Source organism: Pleurodeles waltl, chromosome 11 (genome assembly GCF_031143425.1).
Source record: "Pleurodeles waltl isolate 20211129_DDA chromosome 11, aPleWal1.hap1.20221129, whole genome shotgun sequence".
Lineage (NCBI taxonomy): Eukaryota > Metazoa > Chordata > Amphibia > Caudata > Salamandridae > Pleurodeles > Pleurodeles waltl.
Genome location: NC_090450.1, coordinates 948,758,003 through 948,778,606, shown reverse-complemented (window position 1 = coordinate 948,778,606; position 20,604 = coordinate 948,758,003). Strand labels below are relative to the sequence as shown.

Sequence of the window (20,604 nt, the reverse complement as noted above, 5' to 3'; positions counted from 1 at the left end):
ATGTCCCAAGCGCCTATCGGCATCGATGAGAGTCCCGAGGTCTTGCCTCCATCGGTGTCCCTTGGTCTGGACCAGTGTGGCTTTATGTATATCTGTGGTCCTTCAATCGCTAAGTGCTTCAACGACAAGGTGATTTTACTGGACATAGGGCCATATGTACGAACACTTTTTCCCATAGACACAGAATGGGTAAAAACCTTTGCTACATCTGGCCCTTAGTGTCTGAGCTCTTGGGCTGTGGATGTACCGGTTTCTGCATCTTAGGGTCAGTTTCCCTCAACGCCTTTCTCGCCGCCTCAAGTTTTTCTAAGTTGATAACCTTTTCTTTGAGCTCTGATCCCTCTCCTTGAGCTGCCTGATTTCCTTGGTGTTTTCCTCCTTGTCGCGATCAGGCCAAGGTCTTTGAGTGAGCTGTTACCTCTCGTAATGCGCATACCTCAGGTTCTCTTTCACCATTAGGGTCTTTGGTTGGTATTCCACACAAACCTCACAGGAGTCAGCAATGAGTTTCTTTGGAGGGCAGAGGTTGTAGACCCCACAGGGATTATGTTTTGGGCTAATCAGTGGTAGCATTTGATGCAGAACTTAAAGGGTGTGCTCGCCATCTCCCCCCGTGGTTCCATGTCTGCACATTCTTTGTCTACATAGTCTTCCTCCCGGTGGCAATCAATTAAGGAACTTGTACCTCTGAAGTCATAAGGGGACAGACATACCACAAACTAGATGTTGAAGAACATACTCGCAAGGAAAAAACAAAACAATTCCAGACACTAGATGGCAGAGTAAAGCACAGAATTTGAATCCAGAAAAGATTCACGCTGTAAAAACAAGGTTGGCAAAATAAAAAAAAAGTCAGAAGTAAAACTATCCAATCCTAAATTGTACTTTAATATGTTATCTTCAAGACACATTTATAAACATTAAAAAAACTTTGCTTTTAAACCTAGCTCACATATTCACAGGATTATTAAAGAGGTCTTCCTAGGGTCACACAGCTGTCCTAGGATCACTAGACATGTACCAAACAATTGCAGTAGACGGACCAAGTTATCTGTCTAAAATATGGTATTACCATGTGTACACATTGACCCAGACTTTACTATTTGTGTTTCATTAAAATAAATGTAAAAAATTTTGAGGAATTGAAAAAATCTTTATCCTGTTGACATGCAAGCACAATCAAGTTGTTTCTTTGCATTATAAAGGTAGCCACAGCCTATGTAGTCTGATGTGAGTCATATATTTTCAAACTAAGTCTTCCTACTATTAACACCAAACAATAGATAATTCCACTGGTCCTATTTTGAGGCTATGGGAACAGAATACGCTATGCTCAACAGAAACATAATACACTGCTCTGGGTCAGTACTGATGGAGCAGTATTGTAATACACTTTTTCTGGAACGGAAACATTAACAATATGATATGCTTCGCTGGTAACAAAGTAGTAATAACAGGCTCTGCTGGCTTGTACTGAGCAGCAGTAAAATTATCAGGTATCATGACAGCAGTAACATGACAAACTGTACTAGTCCAGTACAGATGCTGCAGTGTTGTGCTATACAGTGAATGTCTTCAGCAGCACTAACACAATATGTTTTGCTTCTAACTAAGCAGTCATAACACTACTTTGTGATGTATAAGCCTTTAAACAGCAGTAAAGTGGAACCTTGCACTGGTCCAGCAGTGAAGAAGCACTGAGATGACAGACTGTACTGAGCTGGTAAAGAAGCAACAGTATTATGACATTCTGTGTTGACCAGACACTAAAGGTACATCTAGCATTGGCTAAGCCTTCTATTTGTCCACATCTGTTTAACTTATTTCCAAATAATCTTCCTCAAAGTGATACAATTAGGAGAGAGGTGTGTGCAATGCTATACTTAGGGTTGTAAAAACAATTAAAAAAGAAGACACCACACAAATCTAGACTATCTTGTGACTTGTCCAATATTAAGCAGATTGGAGATCAGCCTTCAGAAGGGCTTCTATCTCATACCTGGCACACTCAATCAGTCCGGGCTTTGCAGTCAATAGCACTATCCGCGCTATGATTAATGAGTCCAAACTTTAATGGTGAATGCAAAATGATAGATTTCACAATGCAAAGTATTCTGAAATATCTGAGATGGATAAAGGTATAATAAAAGATCTAAGGGGTGTAAAGGGGAAGGTACTTTTGAGTTACTAACATATTACACTCCTCAAAACCACTTTGCCGAACATGTTCAGAAAAACACGGGTTTTTGTTTTCATCTGCTTCACCGTTATGACGGGTCTTTTCCCTTCTTCTTCTAGGAAGACACTGGTCCAGGCACTGATTAGGAGTCCACTGGATTATGGAACTGCCTTGTTTGCTTCTATAAAGGAGTCCTATCTGACCAAGGTACCGATAGGACAGAATACTGTGGATTACCTTCATAATCTGTTGTATCATACATAAGGTTCTCATTGGCAAGGGACCACAATATTTATCTTCGAAACTCTTTCCCTACTGTCCTAAAAGAACTGTGTGCTCTCATGACAAAAGATTCCTTACTGTTCCTAGAGTCAATAAGTTCAGGACGGGAGGAAGATTCTACTCTCATGTGACCGTTGAAATGCTCTTCCAACTCCCCATAGTCAGTGCTCCCGATCATCTTAGATTTAGGAAATATCTTAAAACCTTTCTGTTTAATGGTATGGCTGCTTTCTGCTATCTTATAGCTGTTGAGATGCACCTTTCAGGGTGAGTCACACGCGATATAAGCAACTTTAACATAACACTTGTGGTTGAAAAAAAAAAAAAAAGTATAAAATTCACCCCAGATAGCTATCTGAAATGGATGGTCTGAAATACCTTCACATAAACTGCTCCACAATTAAAAGTAAGTGAAGTGCTAGCACACTCCTTTCCAAACAAGTGGAGTGTTGCTAGACACCAAGGCAAACCGCCACTAGGACCTTCATTTTTTTAAACTGAATCTGTACAAAAGAGATGTTTTTCTTTTATCTTTTTTAATTCTTCCCTCTCAGTCTAACACTGATTTTCACACGTTCTGTACTAATCTCTATCATTGCACCATTTCCATCTCTAAAATCGTATGTTTGTGATTGACTATATGTTAATAAAAGCTTGTAACTGTTGTCATTAAAACAATATCTTTTCTAAAGTGCTTAGATAGCTTTAATAATTTGGTACAGTTCGAGAGGGAGGAATACTTTTATAACAAAACAAAATCCAGCCTATATAATTGACTTTCACCTCATCAGTGCTCACAGAGTAATGGAAAAACTACCAAAGGGAAATTACATTAAAAAAATAGTAGATATGTTGTATGATCCCACAAACATGGGCATTTGGCACATAGGTACCCACAGGACGCTGTTATAACTGTAATGTAAGTTTGGTGATATCTCTAGCTGGGTTTGGTCCCTTAGTCTGGCACTGCAGAAAGTGCAGAACTAGGGCTGATAAGCACTAGTCAGATACAGTATCACTGTTTGTGAACAGGGAGAAGACAAGGCATTGGAGTGAGTGTCATTAAGCGTTATCGTTAGGTGAAGCATGCTTTAAGTGTTCTTTATGGGTAGCATGCAAAAGCTCCAGCATGCTTCTTCTATAATGGGGCAGTAAATCAGCTTTGTAAAGCAATAAATGGGGATGACCATGTAGGAGGGCAAGAACTAGCATTCGGAAATTGAGCCTAATCCAGACACAGCGTTACCCAGTGTAGCAGAGAACAAGTATTCCCAACGCAAGGCACATGACAAAATCCTGTCCCTTTGGGTAATTACATATCACTTTCCTATAGAACTTCAATTGACATTTAAACATTTTGCGCAAGTGCTTCTTTGTCTGAGTAGCTCTTCTCTATACATTCAAGGATCAAAACAAGTTTCAGAACCAACTTCGTAACACACCTCCAAAACAAGTTAATTTTTAAGTAACCCACAAAATGTAATGAAGTCTTCTGACACCTAGATTCTGAACAGACATGAGAGCCTCTGTGCAAACCAAAGCTAGGACTGGTCAAGTGATCATACTGCAGTTAGACAGAATGAATTAGATTCTAACTATCTTTGACTTAAAACAACAATGTTTGAGCATACATACCAACGCTTTGTCATATGACAGATGTGGAGATATAACGGCCATTAAGCACGCACTACTGGTCAAGAGGTTACCTCATAATCTATCCCCAACTGCAAAAATTGCCATGTATCTGACCAGCTGTGCTTCAGCATAGTGGGAATGACCAACTACCAAGGCCTCAGTACCAAAGTGTGGACTAGAATGAGGACTTCGCTCTAACCAGTTCAACAAGAAGACAAGTTTACTCAAGGCCTATTAAGTAATATCCCTGAAATCATAATTGGTCCTCACATGATGAAAGAAGTCAGATCTAGCTTTGCTACCAAAGCGGTCACCTGGGATTCATTTCTGAGAATGCATTAACATGCAAGCACGTTTTCGTCTGATACTTGCTAAATTTACGTTTTCTGAAAACTCAAACCAGAAGCTGGGTATGCTAATCCATGCAGTCTAGTGTAAGAATGATTAGCTACTTTCCTGACTTTGGACCCTTATCTTCAGGCTATAAAGGCTAAACTAGTGCAAAATAAGGTCTCAACTATTTCACAGCATAACAACTTTAATTCTAGTTGTGCCACATAGCATTAAAAAAAAAAAAAAAAAAGACTCTAGTGGAGGACAAAGAAAGCGAGTTTGGTCCACAGGTAGTAGTGTGCCACTGTCAGTCCACTGATACAGAGGAAAGCACTTAAGAGCCACTCTCCGCAGCACCAAACATCAATTCACAGGGTACCCAAAAGTGCAGCAGTTCTACTTGAAGGGTCAGCAAGATGATGTTTCTCCAAGAGGTGACCCTGGACCAGACCTCAGAACCAAAATGGACCATAAAGTTGGGAGATGGAGAGAAAAAGGTTAAAATGTGGAACATACTCAATGTAAAATAAAGGGTTGCTTAATCAAGTAGAAGGGGCAGACAGCGCCAACATCTTCACACTATGCTTCTTATCACTTAAGTTCTTGCGCTAAGAAACTGCATTGTTTGAAGACGGTTAACTACTGAGAGTTATGAATATTTACAAAAGCTCTACAAGTAAACTGTTGCATAAAGATTACGCTACAATTCTGAACCAAAAGGCTACAAAGCAACTATGTGCACACTCTAACAAGTTCTGTGCCAAGGTCCAGATGTAAAAACTGGATAGGTACAGTGGGCTTGTTAAACATATTGCTAGCAAGACCATAATGAGGAACTTCTGACCAACATGAACATGGGGTTCATTACAGATGATACCATTACTTTCTATTATCAATCTGCTATGAATGGTTTACCAAGGGTTACGGCAAATGTTCCACGGTAGGTGTAAAGCCCCACTGTTTGCAATTCAATGCTGGTGTAATTATACAGGTTACCTTGGTTTGAGGCAGCTGCATCTTCTGGTACATCTCCAGTGAGTAATGGTGCAGCCACATTTCAACAAAGACCTTCAAGAAATCAAAAGTGCTTTAAGTTACATCTTTGTAAATTATAAATATGTATTCCTGGCTTCAAAACCAAGCATGTTGTTTCATATCACCCCAACGACACAGCCACACAACACCTTTGCTTGTTGTTTTTAATTGCAGTTTTGAAACCGTCCACAACCTTGTGTTCTAGTTTTCGTCTAACAAACACTGAGTCGATATTTCAAGTGAATGGCTTACCTCAATGTCTGAATATCTTGCACACTGTTTCTTGCATGATTCAGAACCATAAATAGTGCAACTCAATAGGAATAGGCGTGATCACTGAGACCTACATTATTATTATATATGCATACCAGGCTACTATTTATCATCTCCTATTGCAGACCCTCACACTTAAAATGAAGTCAAAAATAGATATTGTAGTGTATGTAACTGTATTTACATGGCGCTTACCACCCCTGACAAGGTGTTAATGAGAATTGTTTGATGAGCTGAGCATGCTGCAACGGGATCCCAGGTTTTAGTTGTTAGATAATTGATTTTGTTTGTTAATACTTTTACACTTGGTTGAAGGTAATAGTTTTTAGTCTTGTGTTCTTAAAATAATCCACTATGTGCATTAGTTGAGGTATTTGTGGGTGAAATTAGTTCAGTTTAGATTAGTTAGGTAGGAGGCAGAGAGCGATGGTTACCTAGATTGGGCGATAAGGAAAAGAGTAGTTTGAAGTGAGCAGAGGATTAGGATAAAATAAGGCAACTTTATATGGGAAGAAAATGTAAGCAGCAGTAGGAATGCATTGGGTCTTTCCTAAAATATACTGTATACAATACTCCATCCGCATGGCAGTGCCCAAACCTACTATGTGAAAAAGGCACTGCAAAAGGATCACTCTTTCATGTGGAAATGGCTCACAGTACGGATCTACAAGTTGCAAAGCACACAAAAGGAATGTCAGTAGTTGTGTAAGTTCAACTGAAGAAAGCTACGGTAAAGTGTCCTTGTGCTCAATCTAAGGCACTGCGGGTGCCACTGGCTTTCCGCTAGGCCTTCCTTAACAGCCTCTGTTGTTGTCAGCTTGCCAAAAGCAGACCCCCCACCACTGTTCATCTTTCCCCCTGACTTGCCTCCGACAACACTCAAAATAAATTAAAAAAAATAAAAAATAAAAACACTATGACTTAGGTTGCACTGGGGGTGTCATAGGGCTTCCTCCACCCCCTCCATCTGTGCTGCAACCCCATGACTCTCCCTCTGTGTTGTTTCCAACTCAGCCAGCAGTTTAAAAAGCAAGAAAAAAAAAACCAACACTGACAAAGCCAACAGCTTTCTTGTAGGTGAAATCTACTGCCTCTGACAATGCTGGTTTCAAATGCATACATCTGACATAACAGAAATGTCCTACCTGTATGAAAACTCTCCAACTATCCTCTGTGACAATATTTTCAAAAATCAAATGGAGGCACAATTTAAAAATGACATCAGGCACTGGGTAAATGAATCATCAGCAGTAAACCTTAGCTATACCCAATCTTTTTTCAATTAAGAAGTCTGAAAATATGCAACTGAGTATATATTTGTGGTATGTCACTACATTCCTATGATGTGCAATACATGCATTTGAAACAAAAACACAAAAAGGAAGCTAACTTTACACCACTTCTTAGAAGCCGGTCCTGCAAAGAAAGAACAAGTAGTAATAAGAGACAACATCTGAATTATCTGTATTAAAATGAGGTACCATTGTGCTTGAAAAATAGCCTCCTCCCTGCTGTATGGCTTCAGGAGCTTCTTTTAAAACCTTGTTTGAATATAACTTTATTTTAGATTAACCAGAAGAAATCATCCTCCACCTGAACATTTCAAAACATGGCTGGAAAAGGCCTCTACCATTCAAGTACCTGTAGTTATTAGGAGTTTTTCCATAGCCTAAACAGGCCTCAGATGATCATATTAACACGCAGTAGAACCACATACATCTGTCCTGTCTAAGAAAAAGGTAAAAGGCTCCTGGAACTTCCTTGGTCAATACCAAGATAAAAAGCTTGTGTTTAAACGGATCCCCCACCGAAGAGAAGCCCTGAATCACTAACAATAAGCATTCTAGAATTTCTTTGCTGGTAGTTTGCTTAGGTTGAGAGCTGTGAATAATTTTGTTACATGGAATCTCCCGGGTAACTGCAGAAGGCAAGAGTTTTGATGATTGCTATGAGGAAACAATGCATAGATACAGAAGATTGTACTTGGAGAATCCTTGTTAGACCCTCCTAGAAGATATAATATTTTGCTTAGCCAGCTGTAATTTTGTGCACCTTTGAAATGTTCTGATTGAGTGGCTCATGGTTGCCCTGTGGGAAAGGTTGCACTCAAAACACCTGGCCCGAGTTAGTTATGGTGACAAGCAATAGGCCTGATTGGTACACGCGGATAAGTTATATTCTATGCCAAAGTCTGATATGATTATTATGAAAAGTTATGACAAAGACAGTAGGTCTACCTTATTTTTTGTGAAAAGTATTTGTTAAAGCCAGCATGCCTTATAAAGTGGGTAGTTATCACATTGTGTTACAAGGTATATATGGGTATTTTGTTATCTGTAATCTAGTCACTGAAGTCAAGTGTTCTGGGGTTGCCCAGCCACTCTGACAAACCTTGAAGGTTTTCACCATGATGATTCTTGTTAAGCCTGATTGAAAGGAGTCATATATTGTTTTGCAAACTGTATGTTTCTACATATTTGTGATTTTATAGCTATGCATGATGGTTGCCAGTTCATATGTACTTGAATAAGCCTGTGTTGATAAAATGTTTAGGCCTCATCAGTTCACTTGGGAAAGTTGTGCCAGATTCCATAGGGATGATCAGTTTATAAGGAAATGTTATGACAAAGCCAGTAGTCTTGACCTGACTTCCTTACTGCGAAAAAGCATGTCTTAAAGACAATACGCCTCAAATGGTGAATTGTTATTGCTCCTTGCTAAGGCCTGTAGACAGGTCTTTTGTTATATGGAATCTCTTAGATATCTTTAGTAGGCAAGGGTGTTGGTTTTTGTGAGCTACCCACACTAATTATGGGGATAGAAGATGAGCAACATGATAATTTATTAGGCTGTTTTACAAGGGATTTTATATTGTTTGACAACCGTTATTTTGTACATATTTGCAATTAGCTTGTGCATAGTACCAAAAAACACATTTTCAGCAATGTATATTCCTATATTCAGTGTTACTGCAGAGGCTTAGTGGGTTCACTGGGAACTAGATACATTACACAATTTATGATTTAACTTAAAAAAGGCAAGCCGAAGAAGGCTCTCAGGCAAAGGACAAATGTGTAACAATGTGGAGCAACCCTGAGCTGCTAGCACTGCTTATATACCACTCTGGTGTTTATAATGCTCTTCATCAGCGCCCTACATATGCATAGCACAACTCGTATCTTTTGCAAATAGGGCAAATAAATTACTGGTTTAAACCAGGAGTGGTTAAACAGGTAAGAACAGAGTGTTGATCCTAGGTGACGTTCAAATCTGTCTATACTGCGCCATATTAATATATGTATATTAGTGTACATGACGTGTAACAGAAGATAGAAGGGTGATAAGCTGGAGCTTCAATAAGTGACACATTTCTCTCATGTTCACTACATCAGTGTTCCCCTTCAGAAGCATTGGTGATTGGCAGTTCTTCAATTCCTTTAATCTAATGTCAGAAGGACACGGAAAATACGAATCATTGACCTTCAACACTCCTATAAGGTGCAAGAAAATTGAAAAACAAATGGCCTCTATCTATACCATGTACTCAGTGAGAAGACTCACTTGCAGCATAGTCTCTGATCTCCAGATCTCCTGAGCAGCAGGATCAGCGTTGACCATAGGTTGATGCGAGACCTGTCGTTTCAAGAGGCTGCTGCTGCTTGAATGAATTCCATATGAGGTAAACGGGACAGAGGGAGATCGTTGGAATGAAGAGCTACAGGGTAGAAAAATACAAATATAAAAAGAGTTGGCTTAATATTTACTCTGATTTTCTCTGTTATACTTAGTTTTCCTACTTGAGATGTAAATGCCCCTATAGCACGCCCAACAAATAACACAAAATCAGAATTCTACAACAGTTATGTACTGAAATCCATGATTTAATTTTTTATGAAGTATCTGGATTTTTGTGTAGTCTTCATATCACCCTTAAGACTTTTTTATTGGAGATACTATGCCTATGAAGAAAAATATTTCTGGTCTTGACCCCAAGGCTTTTTAGCATAATCATCATCTTCTTACTAGCACACTAGAGGGAGATAATATTAAACATTTTTGACTGAAAACCTGACCACCTAATCTCCAACCACATAATCCTGGATCTGCCTGGGAGTCCTGATACCTTCAGAGATTGCTGCACCCAAAAAATACAGGCTTTCAGGAAAAAAAAGGTATTTCTTTACAAAGATTTGAAGCCTTTTCAAACATTGTGCTGCCCCTTCTCAGGACACCTAGTAACAGCCGGTGTGCTGAGGACTTGTGCTGCTCATTCACGGACACCTAGTAACAGCCTAAGGTCCTGTAGGCTTGTGCTGCTCACTTACAGGACACCTTGTACCTGCCTGTGTACTGATGGCTTGTGCTGCTAACCTGCAGGACAACTAGTAACATCCTGTGCATTGTTGACTTGTGTTGCTCAATCTTGGAACAACCAGTAATAACCTGTAGCTCTGCAGATTTGTGCTGCTCACTTTTGAGATGCCTACTAACAGCCTGTGGTACTGCAGCCTTGTGCATCTCACTTGTAGGCCACCTAGTAACATCCTGTGCACTGGTGCCTTGTGCTGCTCACTCTCAAGACACCTAGTAGCAATCTGTGGTATTGCACGCGTAGGCTACTGACTTTTGGGACACCTAATAACAGCCTGTGTACAGCAGGCTTTGACTGCTAACTATTCAGATATGTAGTAACAATCTGTGGTACTGCAGACTTGTGCTACTCACTGTTGAGACCCCCAGCAACAGCCTGTGTACTGATGGCTTGTGCTGCTCACTTTTGGGACGTCAAAACAGGAGGTGCATGGAATGGAGGATGATGATGATCATTAGATCAAAGTGTAAAAACCAAAATAAAAAATTTGGATACAAGCACACAAACAGCAGCACTCGCAACTGCCAACGAAGCCTGGAATAACTCTGAAGCCCCGCCTACGGTGGGTATAGTACAACTATCTCCTGAACCAATAACAACACTAATCTTGCGTAGTAGATGACAGGATGATAGAGGACAGGAGGCTGAAAGAGTAGCTGAAAAAGGGCAGGAGCATCATTGATCACCCCAAGTTTTATCAGCGAGGTCCGTAATAGAGGGTAGGCATCCACCACAGTATCCATCGAAGGACCGAACAACACACGCCATGGAGACAGTCCAGTCACCTTCTGCAATAAAGATTCAGGCAGTAAATGACAACTACAGTCGTGGCAAGGGGTCTTTTAATGTCACATTATACCCCAAGTATAAATACTGTGGTAGATGGGACACTTAAATAGACAGAACATTCTAAAACTAGCTACAAAATTGCCAGGCCTGGGAAATCTGAAGTCATGTGACATTGGGTTTCAAGCCCCCTGGGCCAGGGTGAAATAAATGCAAGGTTTCGAGCAAAATAAATCCCAATTGGCCACATAGGGAATAAACCTGATTTGTAATAAACCTGACCAATATCTGCAAATATTAAATCCAATCTTTCAACCAACATGGCATCATCAGTGTCAGGAGCCTGGGAAAACTTAATCCGTGTGTTGAGCCACACAAAATGAGCACAAGATGATGAGTGGCTCCCAGAGCACTGAGAAAAAAGGGGATAAGTGGAGAATTAGATCAAGTACACCAAGGGAGTTAACATTCTCTACGAGACCACACCATCAAAAAGATGCAAGAGCAGGGAACAAGGAACCAATGGAAATAAAAAACGGCTGGATGCACGTAGGGACCGCATGATACACTGAACAAGATGGAAAAAAGAAGATGAGAGGCATAATGCTACACAGTCCTTAAAAAAAAGTCTGCTACTGGAATGCAAGAGGAATCTCACGGGAATATGATAAAAAAGATAAACAAATGAATGGGAAATGACATCATATTCTTACAAGAGACCTGGCGATCAGCCGAGGAGCCCCTTCAAGATTACTTGGAATTTTCTGCACCAGCCCTACCATTTCTTCGAGTAGGTCGCCCAAGTGGTGGTGTGTCGATAGAAATAAAACTTGATTGGGCAGTTAATGCCTCTAAAATCTGGCCAGCCAATGGCGATGCCAAATTTGGCACACTTGTTGCTGCCAAGAGCCCCCCTAGAGATATGTGGCAAATTTTATTGTTGGAAATGTATATCTACACCCATCCCAGATACAAAAATGCAAGATCACTAAGATCTTGGTGGAGAAAACAGAAACCATTAAATCAGAATATGTTAACGCACTTTTAATGCTAACCTAATTCGGTCTAGTACCTGAGAGGAATTATAAACATTGCAAACACATACTGAGATGTCCCTTGGATGACTCCTGCAGCCCCCCTCCTCCCCACCCTAGAAAAAAGTGGGCTATGGTGACTATTCAGCTAATATCTTGGAAGCACTGGGGCTGAAATTCTAAATGGCAGGTCTAAAAGAGACACACCCACAGCTTTCACTTATTTATCCTTTCATATTAGCAACATTAGACTGCATATGGATCTCCACTGAACAGTTCAATAACATCTATGACCTCCATATAACCCCAAAAATCTCAAGTGTTCATGCAGCACTGCTATGCAAGCGGAGTAACACTCTGCAGCAACAAAAAAAAATCCTGCCGAAAGGCAAACCAAGTAACATGGAGCCTCTCAAATGTGTTGATTGAAAGAGGGAAGAGACACCCAGAAGCACAAAGGAAAGAAGAAGCAATAAAAAAAAATTGGAACAGGAGTTTAAGAGAAACAGCAACCCGATAGAGGACTGGTCAAATAAAAAAAAAATCCTTACAATATATAATAAAGTTGAAGCAATTAAATGGAACAGCTCTCAAAGTAGAACTCCATCCTACCTGGTATTAGGATGCCCAGAAGATAAGAAAATATCGAAATAAAGTCTAACAAAGTTATAGTAACAAAAAAAACTAATGTCCAAACAGCTGAAAGAAAAAAAAAAGAAAACTTTGAGGCGAGCTCCTAGAAAGCAAAATGGGCGGATAAGACAACGAAGGATGATGCAAATTTGGCCAAACTTAAAGACACAAGAAGACCTTAAACCTAAAGACATAAGGAAATTCTGGAGCCTTGTAAATAAGCCCTGCAGAAATAAAAAACATCAGCTTGTAACATCTCATCGAAACAGTGGTCAGAATAAATACAAAGACTATACTATAAGGAAGTGTCCCGCTCACAGGGCGCCTACACTGAAAACAATAGAGAGAGTGCAAACACAAGGATAAAAGCTACGAGTGACACAGGGGACTGTATCCACATTAACAACCTTCACTTTGGTAAAAGATTTAACGAAAAGCCAGTAGTAATAGGAGCAACTGTCCCTAAGGAGGTGTTAGCCGCCCCTGAAAAGTCGGTGAAACACTCCCTTTCAGACGGAAAGCCACAAGCAAATACACCAATAAACCAACAGGTCGAGTGTGCTAAATCTGTATCTCTGACTTGGCTTAACAAAGTAAGGGTGGGTAAAATGCTAGGTAAGTTAATAGTGGAAGGCGCTCCTGGTCCTAACGGCCACTACTGGCAGCACTTCTTAAATGTGACCCCACACTAGGGGCACAATTTCTAAATCTAGTTTATGTGGATTGCTTCTGTTCCAGCATGGTTTCTGCTAGCTGGTGAAGACATATTTTAGTACCAATTCTTAAGAAAGGAAGCTGCCATCTGCTGGGATAACTACAGAATTACAGCGCTTACTGATGTTGAAAGCAGTGCTATGCCAGACTTTAAAACAAAGGAGCTGGAAGCTTGGACCAAAGAGAAGCAGCTAATCCCATGGTTTGAATACGGTTTCCGAAGAAATTATAACATCAATGATAATCTGCTAACCCTGAATTGCCTAATGAATCTTAACGCCACAAATTACTGCCTCTTTATGTGGCTTTCACAGACTTCACAAACATTTTCAACAACTTTCCAAGAGGCAGGCTATGGGCAAAATTAAGCAGATGGGAAACCCTCCACTACTTCTGAGAGCAATTGAGTCACTTTATAGTGCGACATGGATGAACATCAAGATAGCTTCCAACTGGATGAGCTCAGAAAAGATAGCTACTAATAAAAGTCTAAAACAAGGCTGCGATTTAGCTCAGCTGCTTTTTAATCTATGTATGGCGGACCTGTAAGACTTCTTGGGAATTTTTAGGATTTGTTCTCCAAGACTAGCTGGCCAAAAAAAATCAAAATCCTACAATACAATGATGATATGTTTTTTGTAGACTGCACACAACTGGGCCTTCAGAGACCCCTTAATGCCCTGGCCAGCTATTACTTTGATAATGCTATCATTATCAATTTAAATAAAACAGAAACTATGATTTTAGGAAGGAAGCTAATCAAACAGAGTACATGGTACATCAAAGGAACCTGCTTAGTAAGATTGTAAAGCCCCACAAATCTAGGTGTGTACTTATGAGGGGGGTGGGGAGGAGGGGAAGGCAAGAAGCTGCCATGAAAACAATGGCTAAAAAGTTGATGTGTACAATAGGCCATTAAAAAAAATAGAATTTTACTGGTTAAAACACCAGAGCACTACAGTTGGTCTTAGGATGCAAAGTGATCCCACAAGTTCAAACGGAGCAACCATGTTTAAAGAAAAATATTTTCACTAGTTATCTTCCTGTATAGCTGTATTCAACTCCACCTGGGAGGATCATGAATTCCTTCATTTCTAAATGCAGTGCACTGAACTAGATCTAAGGATCAAGAAGTCCAACCTGGAAAAGTTTCAAGTCAAAATATAATCATGGAATAGTCCTGCCTCATCAACCTTCAAAAAGATACTGTGGAAGAGTGGTCAATTTTTGTATCTAGCCTACCTAGTGCAAAAGTTAATAAGAGGCCCTTTTTTCTACATTTTGGAAAGATATAAAAGGGAGGACTTTCATCATTAAACCATACCCTGAAATAGTTGTAGGACGAGGCATATGAAAATAAATACCTATCCATGTACCAGCTGGTGGTTTTTCTGCAACCTTTAATGAATATCATCAAGTTTGAATTGTTCAAGTTCACAAAAATTCTATTGTGATTATTATAAATATACAAAACTGTAAGCGGGCAAAAAAGACCAGTAAGGGATCTATAAAAAAAAATATGACGTCATCTGCATTAGATAACACCTGTACTACTATTTTCCTCAATCCAAGAGGGAAAGCACTTGCAGATTTCAAATACAAACCAGGGTTGGCTGCATACAGGAAAAGTAGAAGGGCAAGTACATAGCCTTGTTTCAGGCCTTTAATTCGGTGATCAGTAGGGAAATGTTCCCTGGCCAGGTTTTACTATAACCAGAGTATTAAAATATAATTAATGTCCCTGGTCCTTAGGTTAACACTATCAAATGTTGCAGAATAATCTACGGAGCACACATAAGGGTATGTGTTAGAAACATCCTTAGTTTGTGGTGACAAAACGTAAATACTTAAAATAATATCTATTGTACCACAGTGGGGCCTGAAACCAGTCTAGTAAAAAGTGGTAATACAATTATCGGTCACCCCAATTCTTTTAGTGACACTCTTGCATATACTTTAGCAATGATATCCAATCACACTGTCAAGTGGTTAGTTTGATGGACTAGTCTGGTCGCCATTCTTGTAAAGGGGATGCATTAGGGAACCCCCTCAAAGTTTAAGCTATACTACCCTATAAGGGGCGAAAAAGTGCAGTCAATCAAGGCACACATAAAGGTAGACTGGCTTTAAAAACTGTGGCAGGAAGATCATGTAGGCTTGGACCATCACAGGCTCTGATCTTATGAAGGCTCTCAGTGACAGCCAAAGATGTTGTATCTAAAAAGTCAGATTCTGGGGGGGGTACAATATTCAAACAATATAGGTGATCTTGTTTTCGTTTGAGTTTTTTCTAAACCTGTGGAGGGAACAGAGAGAGAATAAACATATTGGGCCCAAGTTGTTGAGTTAAGGCTATTACCTCTGACCTCCAGGTAGCACTGCTATAAGCCCAACATTTATTTTGATCTTTCCTGTGACTTAACTCACAGATACAGAGCCACTGTGATTCCATATACGCCCTTTTCGTCTCCCACCACTTCCATAAAAATAATTTCTCTGTATTTTTATAGTCAGATATCACCCTAAAATATCAGCTGCCTCCTTAACTCCTTCCTCAGCTGAACAAGAGTTTCTGATGGAGCATAATTGCAACTAAAGTCTTTTTAAACTGCTTTTTCTGGTTGAGGCATTGGTGGAAAGATAATCATTTAATTAAGCCATTATGTTTACCTTGATAGTAACTGTATCATGTTGTTCCACAGCTCAAAGGGATTGAGAAGCTGACAGGCTTTTACCTTAGATATACTTGGTAATTCAATTTGAATTTTACTTATCCTATTTCAATGCCACACAATATAAAATTTTCTTCGGGTGAACCTGGATGCTCTAAATATTCTACTAGAGAGAAATGGTTGCTTTTTAATCTGGTGCTGATTTCTAAATTCTTACAACAGCTGAAAGAAGGTAAAGGCAATAAGATGAAATCTAAGACATTTGAGCACCACAGGATATAAGAGTATAGTAAACAGGAGAATCACACAACAAATGGCCATTGGCAGCTCTTATTTTAAATTAATGTAAGTGATCAACCACTGCCTCCCCTTCTGTGTCCCTTTTCTGAAGCACAGCTTGTAATTTATTAATGCTTCAACACATAGTGAGCAGTTCAAGGTGCTCAAGATCTTTATGACAATTCATGAGATTTAAATTAAGCTCTCCTACCACAATCACCTCTTTACCTCTGTGCAACCATTATTTCTCCTATTGCTATTTGAAAAGAATAACTATGGTCCAATTGTTTCCTTTGTAACTGTTTAAATAAACGTTGAAGACTCTCAAATACTCCCCCATCCAGTCACCTATAAAAACACATTGTACACTTGGATTAATCTAAGAAAGGGATGGGCCAGCTCCATCCATAGCTGTTGAAATATATATCACAAGACCACCAACGGGTCTGCCACATCACTTTAAATGTCTTTGCCACCATTCGAAGAACTTTGAATACTGGAACTATAAAATTGTTAAGGTATGGGGTTTCCTGAAAAACAAAGTGTGTGTCTACTACAAAGTAGTTCTCGGCATCAGTAAACTAATATTTTCCTTAAACCAATGACATTCCAAGAAATTAATTTAGAAAGTCAGCATTTTTTATATTGTTCCCTGAAAGACATGAATAATTTTAAACTGGTGCTAGGTATACATTCTTTTATGCCCCTGAATAAGGTATGTGAGAGCCAACACCAAACAGCCCTGATGTATTATTTCTATAAGCAAGCTTTTATTATTTTTTTGCACTGAACAACATCCTTTTTTCTTGACTGAGTATGTGACAGTTATGTTATTACTGTACAGTGTTTACTGCTTGTGGGGCATGGACACCCATTGATGTAGTCTGAATTGGCACATATTTAACAATATTTTTCAACAAGATGGTGAGGTATTCCCCTTCAAATACTGAAGAGATGAGAAACCCCCAATCCAGAAATAGTTCATTTTTATTCAAAATTAACTCAGCTATTCTGTATGTTGGAGTGACTCAGGTTTGTTCGCCCAGCAGTGTATCACTAATTGGTTGAAATTTTACTGATAGGATATCATTAGATTTAAGAGCAGATACATTTTTTATGTTGGTTAGTAACTTCAAAATTTTACTATTACTTAGTATGGCATGTGGACCAAGAGAGGTATACTGAGGTGTGAAGTATAAATTATTATCATTAGACGGTGATGGGAGACCAGCTCAAGATGTATATAATATCTTCTGGGGAGTAACCAAAGCTGGTTGGTGGGTTACCGGGGTTTCTAGGCGACTCCATTCCATGTAATTTCTCAGCAGAGTTCCCTTTGAGACAAAGTAGCCTCAAGGGCTGAACTGGTTGAAGGGATTTTAGATAACCTGTATGTGATATTTTGCCATAGTTATTTAGAGGAGTCTTTATTTAACAATCTGTATATTTAAACATGCGCTCAAGAGGAAGTGTTGTTTCAGTTAGGAGGTTGGATCAAATGCTAGTGTTAAAGGATGTAAATACTGAGTGGCCTTACCAGTCCTTACCAAAATTTGTAAGTGTTTACCAGATTTTGGAAAGAGTCTCATTCATCGAGTCGTTTTAAAGTGTGTTAGGTTCGCGATGTTATTGATGCTCCCGTGCCGTTTGTCTTATGGCGTGTGATTGTGCATTCTCGGGCGAGTTACAGGGATACTTGCCACATAACCGTCTGAGTTTTGCATCCTGGGCCAATTCACTACTGGGTTTGTTTTTCTTCATTGCTATTAGTGTTTTCTGACAGCCAGGCTGCTGGGTAAATGAACTGAGGTCACAGAGAATATCTGGAACTGCACGTCCCCCAAGGTATGTCACAACACCTTTACATGTGACCACTTGTTTGAATGCAGATTTACGGGATGAACTAGTATGAGATCACTAACAAAAACAAACTGGTTTTGTAAGGTAGGCACCTGTGTTTTTACTCCTGGGTTCGGTGGCCATATAGGGAAACATACTAAACCCAAACATTTCTGGAAACTAGACATCCGGGGGGAGTCCATAGAGGTGTGACTTGTGCGGATTCCCCAAAGTTTTCTTACCCAGAATACCCTGCAAAGCTGAAATGATTAATAAAAACTCAATTTTTCTTGCATTTCTGTCACACAAACTATAGGAGTATGCTGGAATCCACAAAATTCCTACCACCCAGTGATTCCTCACCTGTCCTGATAAAAACACTACCCCACTTGAGTGCCTATGCCTAGTGCCTGCTTCAGGAATGGAACACTCCAGGGTCAACAGTTGCCTCATGTAAGGACCTACATTGACCGTTGTGTGATCTATTCCTATTGCGGGCACTAGGCCTACCCACGCAAGTGAGGTACCATTTTTATCGGGAGACTTGGGGAAACGCTGGGTGGAAGGAAATTTGTGGCTCCTCTCAGATTCCAGAACTTTCTGTCACCGTAATGCGAGGCAAAAGTGGCCACATTTTGAGGTTTGCAAAGGATTCTGGGTAACCGAACATGGTGAGAGCCCCACAAGTCAGTCCATCATGGATTCCCCTAGGTGTCTAGTTTTCCAAAATGCGCAGGTTTGGTAGGTTTCCCTAGGTGGCGGCTGAGCTAGAGGCCAAAATCTACAGCTAGGCACTTTGCAAAAAACACGTCAGATTTCAGTGTGAAAATGTAATTTGTCCAGATTGCCTTTCCTGTCGCGAGCATTAGGTCTACCCACGCAAGTGAGGTACAATTGGGAGACTTGGGGGAACACAGAATAGCACAACAAGTGTTCTTGCCCCTTGTCTATCTCTACATTTTTTCCTTCCAAATGTAAGACAGTGTGTAAAAAAGACATCTATTTGAGAAATGGCCTGTAATGCACATGCTAGTATGGGCACCCCGTAATTCAGAGATGTGCAAATAACCACTGCTTTTCAACACATTATCTTGTGGCCATTTTGGAAATACAAAGGTTTTCTTGATACCTATGTTTCATTCTTTATATTTCAGCAAATAAAGTGCTGTATACCCGGAATAGAATGAAAACCCATTGCAAGGTGCAGCTAATTTATTGGTTCTGGGAACCTAGGGATCTTGATGAACCTACAAGCCCTATATATCCCCGCAACCGGAAGAGTCTAGCACACGTAACGGTATATTGCTTTAAAAACTCTGACATTGCAGGAAAAAGTTACAGAGTAAAACGTGGAGAAAAATGGCTGTTTTTTCAGCTCAATTTCAATATTTTTTTATTTCAGCTGTTATTTTCTGTAGGAAAACCTTGTAGGATCTACACAAATGACCCCTTGCTGAATTCAGAATTTTGTCTACTTTTCAGAATGCTTAGCTTTCCGGGACCGGGATCCAGTATTGGTTTCACACCCGTTCCTGTCACTAACTGGAAGGAGGCTGAAAGCACCAAAAATAGTAAAAATGAAGTATGTCCCAGTAAAATGCCAGAATTATGTTGAAAAATGTGGTTTTCTGATTCAACTCTGCCTGTTCCTAAAAGATGGGAAGATGGTGATTTTAGCACCGCAAGCCCTTTGTTGGTGCCATTGCAGGGAAAAAACCATAAGCCTTCTTCGGCAGCCCTTTTTTCACATTTAAAAAAAAAATAATAATAATTTAGGTGTATTTTGGCTAATTTCTTGGTCTCCTCCAGGGGAACCTTTAGAATCCCTAGGATGTTAGAAAAAAAGGACGCAAATTTGGCATGGATAGCTTATGTGGACATAAAGTTAAGAAGGGCTAAGCGCGAACTACCCCAAATAACCAAAAAAGGACTCAGCACGGGGGAGGGGTTGGGGGATGGAAGGCCCAGCAGCTAAGAGGTTAAAGGTGTGAATTGAGTTGATCACTCCCAAGGTTTTGTTGGTCTGCTTGAGGAACATGGGAGGGGCATTAGTAAGCTACCATTTCCTCTTGTTGACTATTAGGGTTGAGGTGACCCAGAGTATTACTCCGCTCCATTTATTAGGACAAAAGTAGATCATAGGTCTTCAACTATTGAAGAAAACACAAACCCAGGTGGGTGTGGATTGAATTGCAAATTCTTCTAAACATACTCAACTTATCATGGCTCATTTAGTCTCATCTCACCCCATTGTGGTCATGCTCTATGCATTGAGATCTTGTTGGCACATTTTAGGACATATTCATGATTCCATTGAAGGAGATGGTTCTGATCATTTTCTGTCCTCTTGGCTGCCCACCTCAGTATCATGCATGTACGGCCTGTGATGGAGGTGAGCACTGCTCAGCATCTTCCTCATTAAAAAAAGTGCACCACTTCCACTCCAATACAATGCTTTTTTTTGCCAGAATAAGGATCCCCACTAGGTCACCAGTCAATACCTATTATCTTTTTGCCAACTTTAGCCTCTCTTCCTTT

General features: G+C 39.9%; 1 protein-coding gene across 4 annotated transcripts in view; it reads right to left on the bottom strand.

The window, feature by feature from the left end:
• Positions 1–20,604, bottom strand: part of SMPD4 (sphingomyelin phosphodiesterase 4) — a 277,112-nt gene that overhangs the window by 222,854 nt on the left and 33,654 nt on the right. For all 4 annotated transcript variants that reach the window (XM_069215134.1, XM_069215137.1, XM_069215136.1 and 1 more), the window contains exons 9-10: positions 9,299–9,452; positions 5,426–5,497 (exon numbers count right to left, since the gene is read on the bottom strand). In XM_069215134.1, the coding sequence (XP_069071235.1) occupies positions 5,426–5,497; positions 9,299–9,452 (226 nt within the window). The remainder of the gene's footprint in view (positions 1–5,425; positions 5,498–9,298; positions 9,453–20,604) is intronic.